Source organism: Aquarana catesbeiana, linkage group LG11, assembly GCF_042186555.1.
Source record: "Aquarana catesbeiana isolate 2022-GZ linkage group LG11, ASM4218655v1, whole genome shotgun sequence".
NCBI classification, from domain to species: Eukaryota; Metazoa; Chordata; class Amphibia; order Anura; family Ranidae; genus Aquarana; species Aquarana catesbeiana.
In genome coordinates, this window is record NC_133334.1 from 283,584,562 (window position 1) to 283,599,099 (window position 14,538).

At 46.1% G+C, this 14,538-nt stretch overlaps 1 protein-coding gene across 1 annotated transcript in view; it reads left to right on the forward strand.

Annotated features, from left to right (window-relative positions):
- The window catches only part of LOC141112874 (cadherin-1-like), a 75,880-nt gene that overhangs the window by 19,892 nt on the left and 41,450 nt on the right, over nucleotides 1-14,538 (forward strand). Inside the window, exons 5-8 of the mRNA XM_073605977.1 lie at nucleotides 1,048-1,203; nucleotides 3,726-3,870; nucleotides 6,249-6,424; nucleotides 11,782-11,910. Of these exons, the coding sequence (XP_073462078.1) occupies nucleotides 1,048-1,203; nucleotides 3,726-3,870; nucleotides 6,249-6,424; nucleotides 11,782-11,910 (606 nt within the window). The remainder of the gene's footprint in view (nucleotides 1-1,047; nucleotides 1,204-3,725; nucleotides 3,871-6,248; nucleotides 6,425-11,781; nucleotides 11,911-14,538) is intronic.

Genomic DNA, 14,538 nt, shown 5'->3' on the forward strand with positions numbered 1-14,538 from the left:
TTCTGGGGTGCCCGGGCGGTGCTCCTGGCTCCTCCTCTTCACTGGGTGCCCCCAAGGAGAGCCGCTTTCCATGGGGGCACCCATGCGGGTGCGCTCCCGAGTCCTGCTGCTGTGTCTATTGAATCGGTCCCACCCCCCGACTCCCGTGTTACTGGATTTGATTGACAGCAGGGGGAGCCACTTGCTCTATCCAATGAGGACGGAGACAGCGGCTGGAGTCGCTGGGCTTGTGCACATCGCTGGAACGGACGGGCTCAGGTAAGAAGGGGGAGGGGGGCTCTGGGGGCAGCTGCAGCACAGAAGGTTTTTCACCCTCCTATATAGAATACAATCCATGAGACTTTACAACCCCTTTAAGTGACAGAAGACCAGATTCCTATAGATGGATGCGGGTTGGTTGGGTACAATGATTGTCCTGCTTTCAGTACAAGATGGGCCGGCGGTCCTCTCACCAACTCCCTAATGAGATGATAGGCTTTTGCGATGGAAGGGGCCCCTTGGGTGGGTTCCAGTCTGGCTGTGAATGGTGGGAGCAGAGGGTCTGGCGAATGCTCTGGTCTCTCGGCGGCAACCCTGCAAGATGGACCAGACTGAGAGTTGCTGATCCCCAGCGATCTCCTCTCCATCGCCAGGCTTTCATGGCCTACTTTGTTTTCCCCACCGGCATAAACAGATCTTCCTGCATGGACTGCCGAGAGAGCGGGCTTTCCCCGGCGATTCAATAAATACTCTCTCCTCCCGCTCGCACAGGGTCTGGTGGGATTTGTAGTTCAGTAAACTGCCTAGTTCAATGCATGGTTGCAGCCTCCAACTACCACTCCCAAGGTTCCAGGTGATAGATAGATTCAATAGACCACATTGAGGTCTATGAGTTCTCTGGACTTCAATCTCCCCCTGCTGGCCGGAGGAGTGTTATTTAGGTCAAACTTAACACAAATGATGGGGAAAATCTATTGTTGTATTCCACCCATAAAATAAATAATTAGGACTCTGATGCCTTTATGAAAGCTTATTGTTCTTCCCATTTCCCATATTCCTTCCTTCTAGGTCAAGTCCAGCCGGGCAAACGAACTTTCTGTGTTCTACAGCATGACAGGCCAAGGGGTCGACTCTCCACCTGAGGGGACTTTTGTCATTGAGAGGACTACTGGATGGCTTAATGTGACCCGGCCTCTGGACAGAGAGACTATACCCAGCTATAAGGTAAGTAAACATTAGGTCCACCTTGCTAGTACCGGGTTGGACCCCCTTTGGCCTTCATTCTTGGTGGCATAGATACAACAAGGTGTTGGAAACGTTCCTCAGAGATTTTGCTCCATAGTGCCATGTGATTGGCTGATTAGCGATTTGTGTTACCAAGCAACTGAACAGGTGTACCTAATAAAGTGTCCGGTGAGTGTATACAGTATATTGGATGGAGTGGTGCGCCCTCTAGTGCTCAGGTAAAAAAAAACCATGGAGAAATCTCTAGCAGTCGCCTTTAAGATTTTCTTGCAGTCTCCGGGGGGTTTTGCAGACTGTTGTACAATGGAAGCAATCTCTTCCAATAGAGAACATGCGTTTCTCTCTAACATTGAAGCAGAACTAAAGTCTGCAGATACTTCCCCTCCATCAATGGAACGTCTGTGAGTCCCACCCCTCCCCCTCCCCCGACACCAACATCTTCTCCCGGCTTCTCCTCGGTGCGGCTTCTTCTGCTGTCTTCATTGCCGGCTCTGGTGGTGAAACTCCTGTACATACCAATGAGAGGTCAATATTCCTGACACCGGGGTGTGCACATGTGCAGCTCAGTGTACGTTCTGAAGAAGATTGTGATTGGATGTAAGTTTGATGTATTTCAGAAGAAGAAGTCCTGTATATCTTTTCTACAATGAAGAGCCTGTCTGATATTTTAATACTTAATGTCAGTTCCTCCTGATACCATGGAATGGATCTCTTGTAGCATGGTAGTTTCCTATAATGTGACATCTCTCCGGGAGTGACACAGCGGGATGACGTCACTGGGTGATGGGTCCAAATGGTTTCAGTTGGGGGTGAGGTTTGGGGTAAGTCATTGTGTTTAGCAACAAGATTTCCTCCCAATTTCTGTAATACAGTGCCTTGAAAAAGTATTCATACCCCTTGAAATTTCCCACATTTTGTTACAACCAAAAACATAAATGTATTTTATTGGGATTTTATGTGATAGACCAACACAAAGTGTCACATAATTGTGAAGTGGAAGGAAAATGATAAATGATACAAATAAATATGTGAAAAGTGTGGGGGAGGGGTATTTGTATGGCGCCCCCCGGAGTCAATACTTTGTAGAACCCCCTTTCTCTACAAGTCTTTTTGGGGGTGTCTCTACCAGCTTTGCACATCTAGAGAGGACATTTCTGCCCATTCTTCTTTGTAAAATATCTCAAGCTCTGTCAGATTGGATGGAGAGCGTCTGTGAACAGCAATTTTCAAGTCTTGCCACAGATTCTCAATGTGATTTAGGTCTGGACTGTGACTGGGCCATTCTAACACATGAATATGCTTTGATCTAAACCATTCCATTGTAGCTCTGGCTGGATGTTTCGGGTCGTTGTCCTGCTGGAAGGTGAACCTCCGCCCCAGTCTCAAGTCTTTTGTAGACTCTAACAGGTTTTCTTCTAAGATTGTCCTGTATTTGTCTCCATCCATCTTCCCATCAACTCTGACCAGCTTCCCTGTCCCTGCTGAAGAAAACCATCCCCACCACATGATGCTGCCACCACCATGTTTCACGGTGGGGATGGTGTGTTCAGGGTGATGTGCAGTGTTAGTTTTCCCCACACATAATGTTTTACTTTTAGGCCATAAAGTTGAATTTTGGTCTCATGTGACCAGATCACCTTCTTCCACATGTTTGCTGTGTCCTCCACATGGCTTCTCACAAACTACAAACAGGACTTCTTATGACTTTCTTTCACCAATGTCTTTCTTCTTGTCACTCTTCCATAAAGGGCAGATTTGTGGAGAACACGACTAATAGTTGTCCTGTGGACAGATTCTCCCACCTGAGCTGTGGATCTCTGCAGCTCCTCCAGAGTTACCATGGACCTCTTGGCTCTTCTCTGATGAATGTTCTCCTTGCCCGGCCGGTCAGTTTAGGTGGACGGCCATGTCTTGGTAGGTTTGCAGTTGTGCCATACTCTTTCCATTTTCCGATGATGGATTGAACAGAGCTCCGTGAGATGATCAAAGCTTGGGAGATTTTTTTATAACCTAACCCTGCTTTATACTTCTCCACAACTTTATCCCTGACCTGTCTGGTGTGTTCCTTGGCCTTCATGATGCTGTTTGTTCACTAAGGTTCTCTAACAAACCTCTGAGGGCTTCACAGAACAGCTGTATTTATACTGAGATTAAATGACACACAGGTGGACTCTATTTACTAATTAGGTGACTTCTGAAGGCAATTGGTTCCTCTAGATTTTAGTTAGGGGTATCAGAGTAAAGGGGGCTGAATACAAATCCCCCCCCCCCCCCCACACTTTTCACATATTTATTTGTATCATTTATCATTTTCCTTCCACTTCACAATTATGTGACACTTTGTGTTGGTCTATCACATAAAATCCCAATAAAATACATTTACGTTTTTGGTTGTAACATGAGAAAATGTGGGAAATTTCAAGGGGTGTGAATACTTTTTCAAGGCACTGTACATCAGACAAGGCGATTCTATAATAATAGATTGTTCCTTCTTGTTTCAGGTCTTGCTCTACGCCGTCTCATCAAATGGGCAACAAGTAGAGACCCCCATTGAGATTATTATTGAAGTGACCGATCAGAACGACAATCGTCCGTCCTTCACCCAGCCGGTGTTTGAAGGCACAGTGACCGAGGGGTCCAAACCGGGTAAGTTGTCTTTTTTTGTTTGTTTTAGGACTTATCTTTAAAGTGATTGTAAGTCCTCATGCACACGGAGCGTTTTTACAGCTGTACTTACCAGCATCAGATGTTTTGGTTTTTTTGCAGCTTAAAAACTCCTCTCCATGTTGTTCTATGTGTCCATGCACATTAGGCTTTTTGGAGCTGTAGGTGGCAGAGGCGTTTTTCAAGCTCCAAACCCCCCAGGGCCATCGCGTTCTGAAGACCAGCGTTACAGCTGTAAAGACATCTGATGCTGATAAACGCGGCCTAAGGCCGAATACAACATCATCATGACCCGAATTGTGGAATGTGACTTGTGCTCTAAGGATCTTGAAGGGGAACCCCACCCCAAAATTTAAAAAAAGACAGCGTGGAGTCCGCCCCCAGATCCATACCAGTCCATTTGAGTCTGGTATGAAACTTGAAAGGGAACCCCATGCCAAAAAAAAAAAATTGCGTGGGTCCCCCCCCCCCCCACCAAAGACAATACCAGACCCTTCGGTCTGGACTAACCCCACGCTAACGGCATGGGGTCCCCCCAACATCCATACCAGACCCTTATCTAAGCATGCAGCCCAGCAGGTCAGGAAAGGGGTGGGGGATGGAGCAAGTGCCCCCCCCCCTCCTGGACCATACCAGGCTACATGCCTTCAACATGAGGGGGTGGGTGCTTTGGGGCAGGGGGGCCCTGCCCCCCCAAAGCACCTTGTCCCCACGTTGATGAGGACAAGGGCCTCTTCCCGACAACCTTGGACGGTGGTTGTAAGGATCTGCGGGCAGGGGGCTTACCAGAATCTTTAAACCAAAGGGGCCCCCAGATTCCTCCCCCCGATGTGAATGAGCATGGGGTACATTGTACCCCTACCCATTCTCCCCAAAAAAGTTAGTGTAGTGTAAATAAAAACAAGATACGGTTGTGACAAGTCCTTTATTAAAAATCTTCAATGTGTCTTCTTCCTCCAGTCTTCTCCCTCTAGTGGTGTCTTCTTCCTACAGTCTTCTTCCTCCGGTCTTCTCCCTCTAGTGGTGTCTTCTTCCTCCAGACTTCTCCCTCTAGTGGTGACTTCTTCTTCCAGACTTCTTCTTCCGGTCTTCTTCCTCTGTTCTTCTTCCTTCGGTCTCGGTCGCTGCTGACCCACTGCTAACCTCCTCTGCCACTGGCTCCCATCGTTGTGCCAGCTCTGTTCTCTGCGGTTCTTATACAGCCAAGGAGCGTGACCATCCCGTGATGTCATAATGTTGCAGAGTCTCAAAGGGCCTGGGGGACCCCACGCCGTTTTTTTTTTTTTAATTTTGCCGTGGGCTTTCTCTTCAAGATCCTCAGAGCACAAGTCACATGCCACAAGTCAGATCATGATGATCCGACTTGGATGAGACCTCAATTCAAATCACTGGGCTGAAAGTCGGATTCGTTAAGTCGGCTCTCATAGGGAACCATTGAGTTTGTATCCCGGCAGAGAAACGCTGCTAAAAGCTAATGCGGCTAAACACACATTAATGTCAATGCAAAAAGCTACTAATAACGTGTTTTTACATCCTGCCGTAAGCAGTTGCTTTGCAGCTCATTTTTTTCGGATGCCCTTTGTACAACCTTTATGCCGCGTACACACGGTCGGACTTTTCGTCTACAAAAGTCCAACGGACGCTGACGGACTAAAGCTGGCTGGTAATCCGATCGTGTGTGGGCTTCTCCGGACTTTCAACGGACTTTTTTAGCCTAAAATCCGACGGACTTTAGATTTGAAGCATGCTTCAAATCTTTACGTCGTAAGTACGACGGACCCCGAAATCCGCTCGTCTGTGTGCTAGTCCGACGGACAAAAACCCACGCTAGGGCAGCTATTGGCTACCGGCTATGAACTTCCTTATTTTAGTCCGGTGTACGTCATCACGTACGAATCCGTCGGACTTTTGTGTGGTCGTGTGTAGGCAAGTCCGTTCGTTAGAAAGTCTGCTGCAAGTCCGCTGAAAGTCCGCCGGAAGTCTGTCGGACAGGCTGTCGGACTTTTGTAGACGAAAAGTCCGACCGTGTGTACGCGGCATTAAAGGTTTAATCCCTTAATAATAACAGACACGTCGTACCCACCTGCCCTCTGTAGTGGTTTTGCAAGGGGCAGTCCTGATCCTCCTCTTCTGGGGTCCCTCCTCGGCACTCCTGGTTCCTCCCCATGTTCTGGTGTGTGTTCTCTCCCAAGCTGGCTAAGTGTGTCCATAAAACAGGCCCCCCATCCCCCGCGGCCTCCTCTGGGGTTCTGGGGGGGGGAGGGGTTTGTTGTCATGTGATGACTTTAGTGAAGCGGCACTCCCTATGGGCACTCCCTCCGGATACTTCCATTGTAATGTCTCTTCTCCTCCCCCTTTAGGGACTCCTGTGATGAATGTCACAGCAACAGACGCCGATGACACCGTGGACACGAATAACGGAATTCTCGGCTACTCTATCACAAATCAGGATCCCCCTTTACCAACCCCTACAATGTTCACCATCGATAAGGCCACCGGACTGATCAGCGTTGTGACCGCCGGATTGGACCGCGAGGTTTGTGATATCTTTTTGGATCTTCAGTGGCGAGGAATCCCCACCACCACTCACAGTCCCGGCTAACCATTGCTGCCATTCCACAGATACTGGTGTCTTCCTCCAGTGATGGATCCCCCCGTAATGTACAATCATTGGGAGATACAGCCGCTAGAAAGTGGGGGGTTTTATTCCGGTATTTGCAGGAAGGGGTGGAAAATCCTGACAGTTGTCTAGAACTAAACTGATAGGTGTGGATGGAGAAGTCCAATAAAGAGTACCGGTCATGGTTGGGCAACAACTTATTCTTAATTGTGCAGGATTTAGGGGACAACCCAGAATTATTTCTTACTTTGAAAACAAAGCTTGAAGTGTGAGGCGTTCCTCTCCACTGTCACAGCTGCTTCCTTGTCAGCTTCCAGAGCTGGTGCTGATTGCGCTTGCAGTCTTTTGACACTTGACTGACAGTAATAGAAATAATTGGTGTATATCGCGCTGACATATATCTAGTAGCAGCCAGTACAACACTAAGACAAGTGTAAATCAAGGAATAAGTAAAAAGTGAAATTATGTGCAGCTCTCAAAACATGGAAATACAAATGTATACAAACGAATGTACACTGTGCAATGACCACAAAAACTAATAATAATGAAAATGAGAAATTCACCCCCAAACTAAAGTCCATGTGTCATCATACAAAAGTTGTTTTAAAACATAAACATAGCAGTCTTTACATAAACGGTGAAAACAAATTGTGTGGATAGAAGTGGGATTCCACGTGACATCAATGTTGAGGTGAGGACACGGACAATAGAACCACCACCGGTTAGTGAGGAGGCTTACCGGAGTGAGAGGACCCAAATGGGCAAATGCTCAGTGAGTCAACAAGGCTTATGGTGCAACCACCAAAATATGAGACCTCCACGTCTGAGCTCCAGATCAAGTTGTAAGGCAATCCAATTGGTCAAGAGATGTCACCAAGAAGAGATCTTCAGAAACAGCCAACTTGTCAGACCAAATCCTCTCAAGTGTTCAAAATATCATGACCAAAAAAAGAAAATACTCCACATAGTGTGAATCCGTATAAACATCAGGGAGGAGCCCTGCTGATGTCATTGCGTTACCCCTAAACTTCAATTTTAAGCACTTGATTCACTTTCTAAATGTGAGTGTCTCCAATTCTCTTTTAATACATTTTACGGTTATACGGATTCACACTATGTGGAGTATTTTCTTTTTTTGGTCATGATATTTTGAACACTTGAGAGGATTTGGTCTGACAAGTTGGCTGTTTCTGAAGATCTCTTCTTGGTGACATCTCTTGACCAATTGGATTGCCTTACAACTTGATCTGGAACTCAGACGTGGAGGTCCCATATTTTGGTGGTTGCACCATAAGCCTTGTTGACTCACTGAGTATTTGCCCATTTGGGTCCTCTCACTCCGGTAAGCCTCCTCACTAACCGGTGGTGGTTCTATTGTCCGTGTCCTCACCTCAACATTGATGTCACGTGGAATCCCACTTCTATCCACACAATTTGTTTTCACCGTTTATTTAAAGACTGCTATGTTTATGTTTTAAAACAACTTTTGTATGATGACACATGGACTTTAGTTTGGGGGTGAATTTCACATTTTCATTATTATTAGTTTTTGTGGTCATTGCACAGTGTACATTCGTTTGTATACATTTGTATTTCCATGTTTTGAGCGCTGCACATAATTTCACTTTTCACACATGACAGTAATAGAAGAATTTGAGGTATTTACAAGAATTACCTTCAAAGCTCTGCTCTGTGTTAATGTTATGCACACTCAGGAGCTGGAAGACATTTGGGGGAATTTAGTGAAGCTGCTGCGTCACTTTTCTGGCGTTAATCCTTCTAGTCAATGTATTGTCCCAAATTCATGAAGCATCTGCAAGACTTTTGGTTCTGACAGCAACTCCTGCGCCAAATTCAGGTGGTTCTAAAGATTCACCACTTTTACATCAACAAATGCGCCAAATTCTAAATAAAATAGTTTTGCAAGTGTAGTGCCGCCCCCTATGGGAGCCACTGGATAGGACGGGTCCTCTGTTCTTTGCCTCCACCTTCTCCAGAACCTCAGCCCCTCTGACACACCAGGCTGGGAAAGTAACACTTAGTACCCAATAGTAGCGCCATACCAAAGAAAACCAGCACTAAAGCAGGAGAAAACAAACTTGTGATCATCGGTAAAGACGCGGCATGAGATGACATGTGGGGTCCAGATCAGTATAGACAATAACAAGGTCACCTCAGTGCAGCAATCAGGAGCAGTAAAGTTGAATCTCCCGAGTGCTGGAACTGCCAGAGCGTATTTATGGCGGTGGTGCTGATCCTGAACAGACTGGGTATGCACTGCCCAAAGAGAAGTAGGATGGTAAGGGGGGAGGGGACAAAAGAACAAAGGGGGATGCGGAATGATTATTACAGGAGCGGCAGTCCTTTGAGATGTTCTTCTGCCGGCTATCATTGGGGCCCTTTAGGAGCATCAATGCACTTAAAGCGGAACTTCAGTCATTTTTCATCTTTCCATCTATTAAATCTTCTGCCCTTGTTGTTGTTGTTTTAACTTTGGATAGTAAAACCTTTTTTTCTGCCAGTAAATCCCTTATACAGCCACTTCCTGTTTCCTGTCTGGTCATTAGCCTAGGCTTATGACATCATGTACAGCTCTCTCTCTCACTCTTCTGAGAGTTTGCCAGGAAGGGAGGAGGGATGAGTCATAAGAGGGCCAATAAGAGCTGCAGGGCTGGAGGTGTGCCTCTGTGTTTCTGTGTAAATGCAGGAAGTGAACAAGCAGCAGCTTCAGTTGCCCACAGTTAAAATGGCTGCAGCCAGACTCAGTGGAGGGAGATTTCTGCAGCATATTTGGCAAGTACAGAATCCCAGTATATATAAAATAATATGCAAAGTGGTTGGAGGGAAGCTTCAGAATGGTAAAGATGTTTTTATTACAAATTATGTGAGCAGACTGCAGCTACTCTTTACTGACAGCTTTAGTTAACCTGCATGCAGTATAATTGCAGTATAGGTATGATATAGGTACAGTATAGGTGCGGTATAGGTACGGTATAGGTACAGTATAGGTGCGGTATAGGTGCAGTATAGGTACAGTAAGGGTGCGGTATAGGTATGGTATAGATACAGAATAAGTATAGTATAGGTGCGGTATAGGTACAGTATAGGTATAGTATAGGTGCGGTATAGGTGCAGTATAGGTATAGTATAGGTATAGTATAGGTGCGGTATAGGTGCAGTATAGGTACAGTATAGGTATAGTATAGGTGCGGTATAGGTGCAGTATAGGTATATTATAGGTGCAGTATAGGTATGATATAGGTACAGTATAGGTGCGGTATAGGTATGATATAGGTGCAGTATAGGTGCAGTATAGGTATGATATAGGTGCAGTATAGGTACAGTATAGGTATGATATAGGTGCGGTATAGGTGCAGTATAGGTATGATATAGGTGCAGTATAGGTGCAGTATAGGTGCGGTATAGGTATGATATAGGTGCAGTATAGGTACAGTATAGGTATGATATAGGTGCAGTATAGGTACAGTATAGGTATGATATAGGTGCGGTATAGGTATGATATAGGTGCAGTATAGGTGCGGTATAGGTATGATATAGGTGCAGTATAGGTACAGTATAGGTATGATATAGGTGCAGTATAGGTACAGTATAGGTATGATATCGGTGCAGTATAGGTATGATATAGGTGCAGTATAGGTGCAGTATAGGTATGATATAGGTGCAGTATAGGTGCAGTATAGGTATGATATAGGTGCAGTATAGGTGCAGTATAGGTATGATATAGGTGCGGTATAGGTGCAGTATAGGTGCAGTATAGGTATGATATAGGTGCAGTATAGGTGCAGTATAGGTATGATATAGGTGCAGTATAGGTACAGTATAGGTATGATATAGGTGCAGTATAGGTGCAGTATAGGTATGATATAGGTGCAGTATAGGTGCAGTATAGGTATGATATAGGTGCAGTATAGGTACAGTATAGGTATGATATAGGTGCAGTATAGGTACAGTATAGGTATGATATAGGTGCAGTATAGGTGCAGTATAGGTATGATATAGGTGCAGTATAGGTACAGTATAGGTATGATATAGGTGCAGTATAGGTGCAGTATAGGTATGATATAGGTGCGGTATAGGTATGATATAGGTGCAGTATAGGTATGATATAGGTGCAGTATAGGTATGATATAGGTGCAGTATAGGTGCAGTATAGGTATGATATAGGTGCAGTATAGGTACAGTATAGGTATGATATAGGTGCAGTATAGGTGCAGTATAGGTATGATATAGGTGCGGTATAGGTATGATATAGGTGCAGTATAGGTATGATATAGGTGCAGTATAGGTATGATATAGGTGCGGTATAGGTATGATATAGGTGCAGTATAGGTATGATATAGGGGTGGGATAGGTGCAGTATAGGTATGATATAGGGTTGGTATAGGTGCAAGGTAGATGTGGTTCAGATGCGGTAAAAGTTTGATATATTGCGGTATAGGGTTGGTATAGGCGGGATAGGTGCAGTATAGGTATGATATAGGTGCAGTACACAAAAAAAAAATTGGAGCTAATTTGGACCAACTTTCTTTTGGCAAAACGAGAGCAACTGGCGCCGACATTCTGTGAAAGTGTCTAAAAGTGTCTCAGGATGCCCCAAATTCAAGTTCTAGACGTTCGGTCCATGAGAATCACGACTTCCCATTCAGGGCAAAGCACACGGATGTCCCGGCAGCACAAATCTCGTCTTTACAGCTCCGTTCGGGAAATATCCGGTACTTCAGAGTATGGAGGATCATGTGACCCCAGTCAGTGCGGTCACACGGGGAGTCCAAACTGGCCACACACTAGATTTCGGGAATGTTATTTAATTGGATCACATAGTTAATTGGCTAAAATCAGTGATTGTTTTCGGCTCAAAGCAACAAGAAAATTCCAATAAGTAACATGGAAATTTGTTTTCAAACAAATTTGAAACAGTGAATGTGATTTTTATTCCAAAATCGAATGTTAAAAGCAGAAGAACCTTTGAAGTCCTTTCAAACGACATTCCTAAAGTCATCGAACGTACTGATGAGAATTTTATTACGAACATTCATTCAAAGATCTACTAGTGTATGGCCAGCCAAGGAGGGTGAAGAGGACAACCAATGAGAGGAAAGGAAGGTGTGTGGGGGTTTGCATGGACAAAGCAGAGGTCCTCTTTCGGGGGGGTCGTACCCAGAGGGGTCATCATATTCAGGGAAGAACACACAATGATTGTATTTCCGATACATAATATTTATTAATGACTTTTATTATCATATTCTTCTCAGCTGTATCCTGTGTATACTCTGACTGTCAAAGCCGCGGACCAGGAGGGGGAGGGATTTGAAACCTTCGCCAAAGCTGTGATCACTGTAACAGACGCCAATGACAACGCTCCCGTATTCGATCCCATTCAGGTGAGTGTGGAACCCGCGATCCGCCATTATGTAACGCTCCGTGTAACAAAGGACAATGTTGTAGCAGCTGCTAAAGTGGTAGTTGTTTGTTGTAGCCGCTATTCCTGGAAATCAGGATTTCTAGGGTGGCCATACATGGATTGAGAGTTAACTGGTTCAGCAGAGATCCGTGTATAGGCAGAGATCCGTGTATAGGCAGAGATCCGTGTATAGACAGAGATCCGTGTATAGGCAGAGATCCGTGTATGGGCAGAGATCCGTGTATAGGCAGAGATCCGTGTATAGACAGAGATCCGTGTATAGGCAGAGATCCGTGTATGGGCAGAGATCCGTGTATGGGCAGAGATCCGTGTATAGACAGAGATCCGTGTATGGGCAGAGATCCGTGTATGGGCAGAGATCAGTGTATGGACAGAGATCCGTGTATAGACAGAGATCAGTGTATGGGCAGAGATCCGTGTATGGGCAGAGATCCGTGTATAGGCAGAGATCAGTGTATAGGCAGAGATCCGTGTATGGGCAGAGATCCGTGTATAGGCAGAGATCCGTGTATAGGCAGAGATCCGTGTATAGACAGAGATCCGTGTATGGACAGAGATCAGTGTATGGGCAGAGATCCGTGTATAGGCAGAGATCCGTGTATAGGCAGAGATCCGTGTATGGGCAGAGATCCGTGTATAGGCAGAGATCCGTGTATAGGCAGAGATCCGTGTATAGGCAGAGATCCGTGTATAGACAGAGATCCGTGTATGGACAGAGATCAGTGTATGGGCAGAGATCCGTGTATAGGCAGAGATCCGTGTATAGGCAGAGATCCGTGTATGGGCAGAGATCCGTGTATGGGCAGAGATCCGTGTATGGGCAGAGATCCGTGTATAGGCAGAGATCCGTGTATAGGCAGAGATCCGTGTATAGACAGAGATCCGTGTATAGGCAGAGATCCGTGTATAGGCAGAGATCCGTGTATAGGCAGAGATCCGTGTATAGGCAGAGATCCGTGTATAGACAGAGATCCGTGTATAGACAGAGATCAGTGTATGGACAGAGATCAGTGTATAGGCAGAGATCCGTGTATAGGCAGAGATCCGTGTATAGGCAGAGATCCGTGTATAGGCAGAGATCCGTGTATGGGCAGAGATCAGTGTATAGGCAGAGATCCGTGTATAGACAGAGATCCGTGTATGGGCAGAGATCCGTGTATGGGCAGAGATCCGTGTATAGACAGAGATCCGTGTATAGACAGAGATCCGTGTATAGGCAGAGATCCGTGTATAGGCAGAGATCCGTGTATAGGCAGAGATCCGTGTATGGGCAGAGATCAGTGTATAGGCAGAGATCCGTGTATAGACAGAGATCCGTGTATAGGCAGAGATCCGTGTATAGGCAGAGATCAGTGTATAGACAGAGATCCGTGTATAGACAGAGATCCGTGTATAGGCAGAGATCTGTGTATGGACAGAGATCAGTGTATAGGCAGAGATCCGTGTATGGACAGAGATCCGTGTATAGGCAGAGATCCGTGTATGGGCAGAGATCCGTGTATAGACAGAGATCCGTGTATGGGCAGAGATCCGTGTATGGGCAGAGATCCGTGTATGGGCAGAGATCCGTGTATAGGCAGAGATCCGTGTATAGGCAGAGATCCGTGTATAGGCAGAGATCCGTGTATAGGCAGAGATCCGTGTATAGGCAGAGATCCGTGTATGGGCAGAGATCCGCGTATGGGCAGAGATCCGTGTATAGACAGAGACCCGTGTATGAGCAGAGATCCGTGTATAGACAGAGATCCGTGTATAGGCAGAGATCCGTGTATAGACAGAGATCCGTGTATAGACAGAGATCCGTGTATGGGCAGAGATCCGTGTATAGACAGAGATCCGTGTATAGACAGAGATCCGTGTATGGGCAGAGATCCGTGTATAGACAGAGATCCGTGTATAGGCAGAGATCCGTGTATGGGCAGAGATCCGTGTATGGGCAGAGATCCGTGTATGGGCAGAGATCAGTGTATGGGCAGAGATCCGTGTATGGGCAGAGATCCGTGTATGGGCAGAGATCAGTGTATGGGCGGAGATCCGTGTATGGGCAGAGATCCGTGTATGGGCAGAGATCCGTGTATAGGCAGAGATCAGTGTATAGACAGAGATCCGTGTATAGGCAGAGATCTGTGTATGGACAGAGATCAGTGTATAGGCAGAGATCCGTGTATGGACAGAGATCCGTGTATAGGCAGAGATCCGTGTATGGGCAGAGATCCGTGTATAGACAGAGATCCGTGTATGGGCAGAGATCCGTGTATGGGCAGAGATCCGTGTATGGGCAGAGATCCGTGTATAGGCAGAGATCCGTGTATAGGCAGAGATCCGTGTATAGGCAGAGATCCGTGTATAGGCAGAGATCCGTGTATAGGCAGAGATCCGTGTATGGGCAGAGATCCGCGTATGGGCAGAGATCCGTGTATGGGCAGAGATCCGCGTATGGGCAGAGATCCGTGTATGGGCAGAGATCCGTGTATAGGCAGAGATCCGTGTATAGGCAGAGATCCGTGTATAGGTAGAGATCCGTGTATAGGCAGAGATCCGTGTATAGGCAGAGATCCGTGTATAGACAGAGATCCGTGTATAGGCA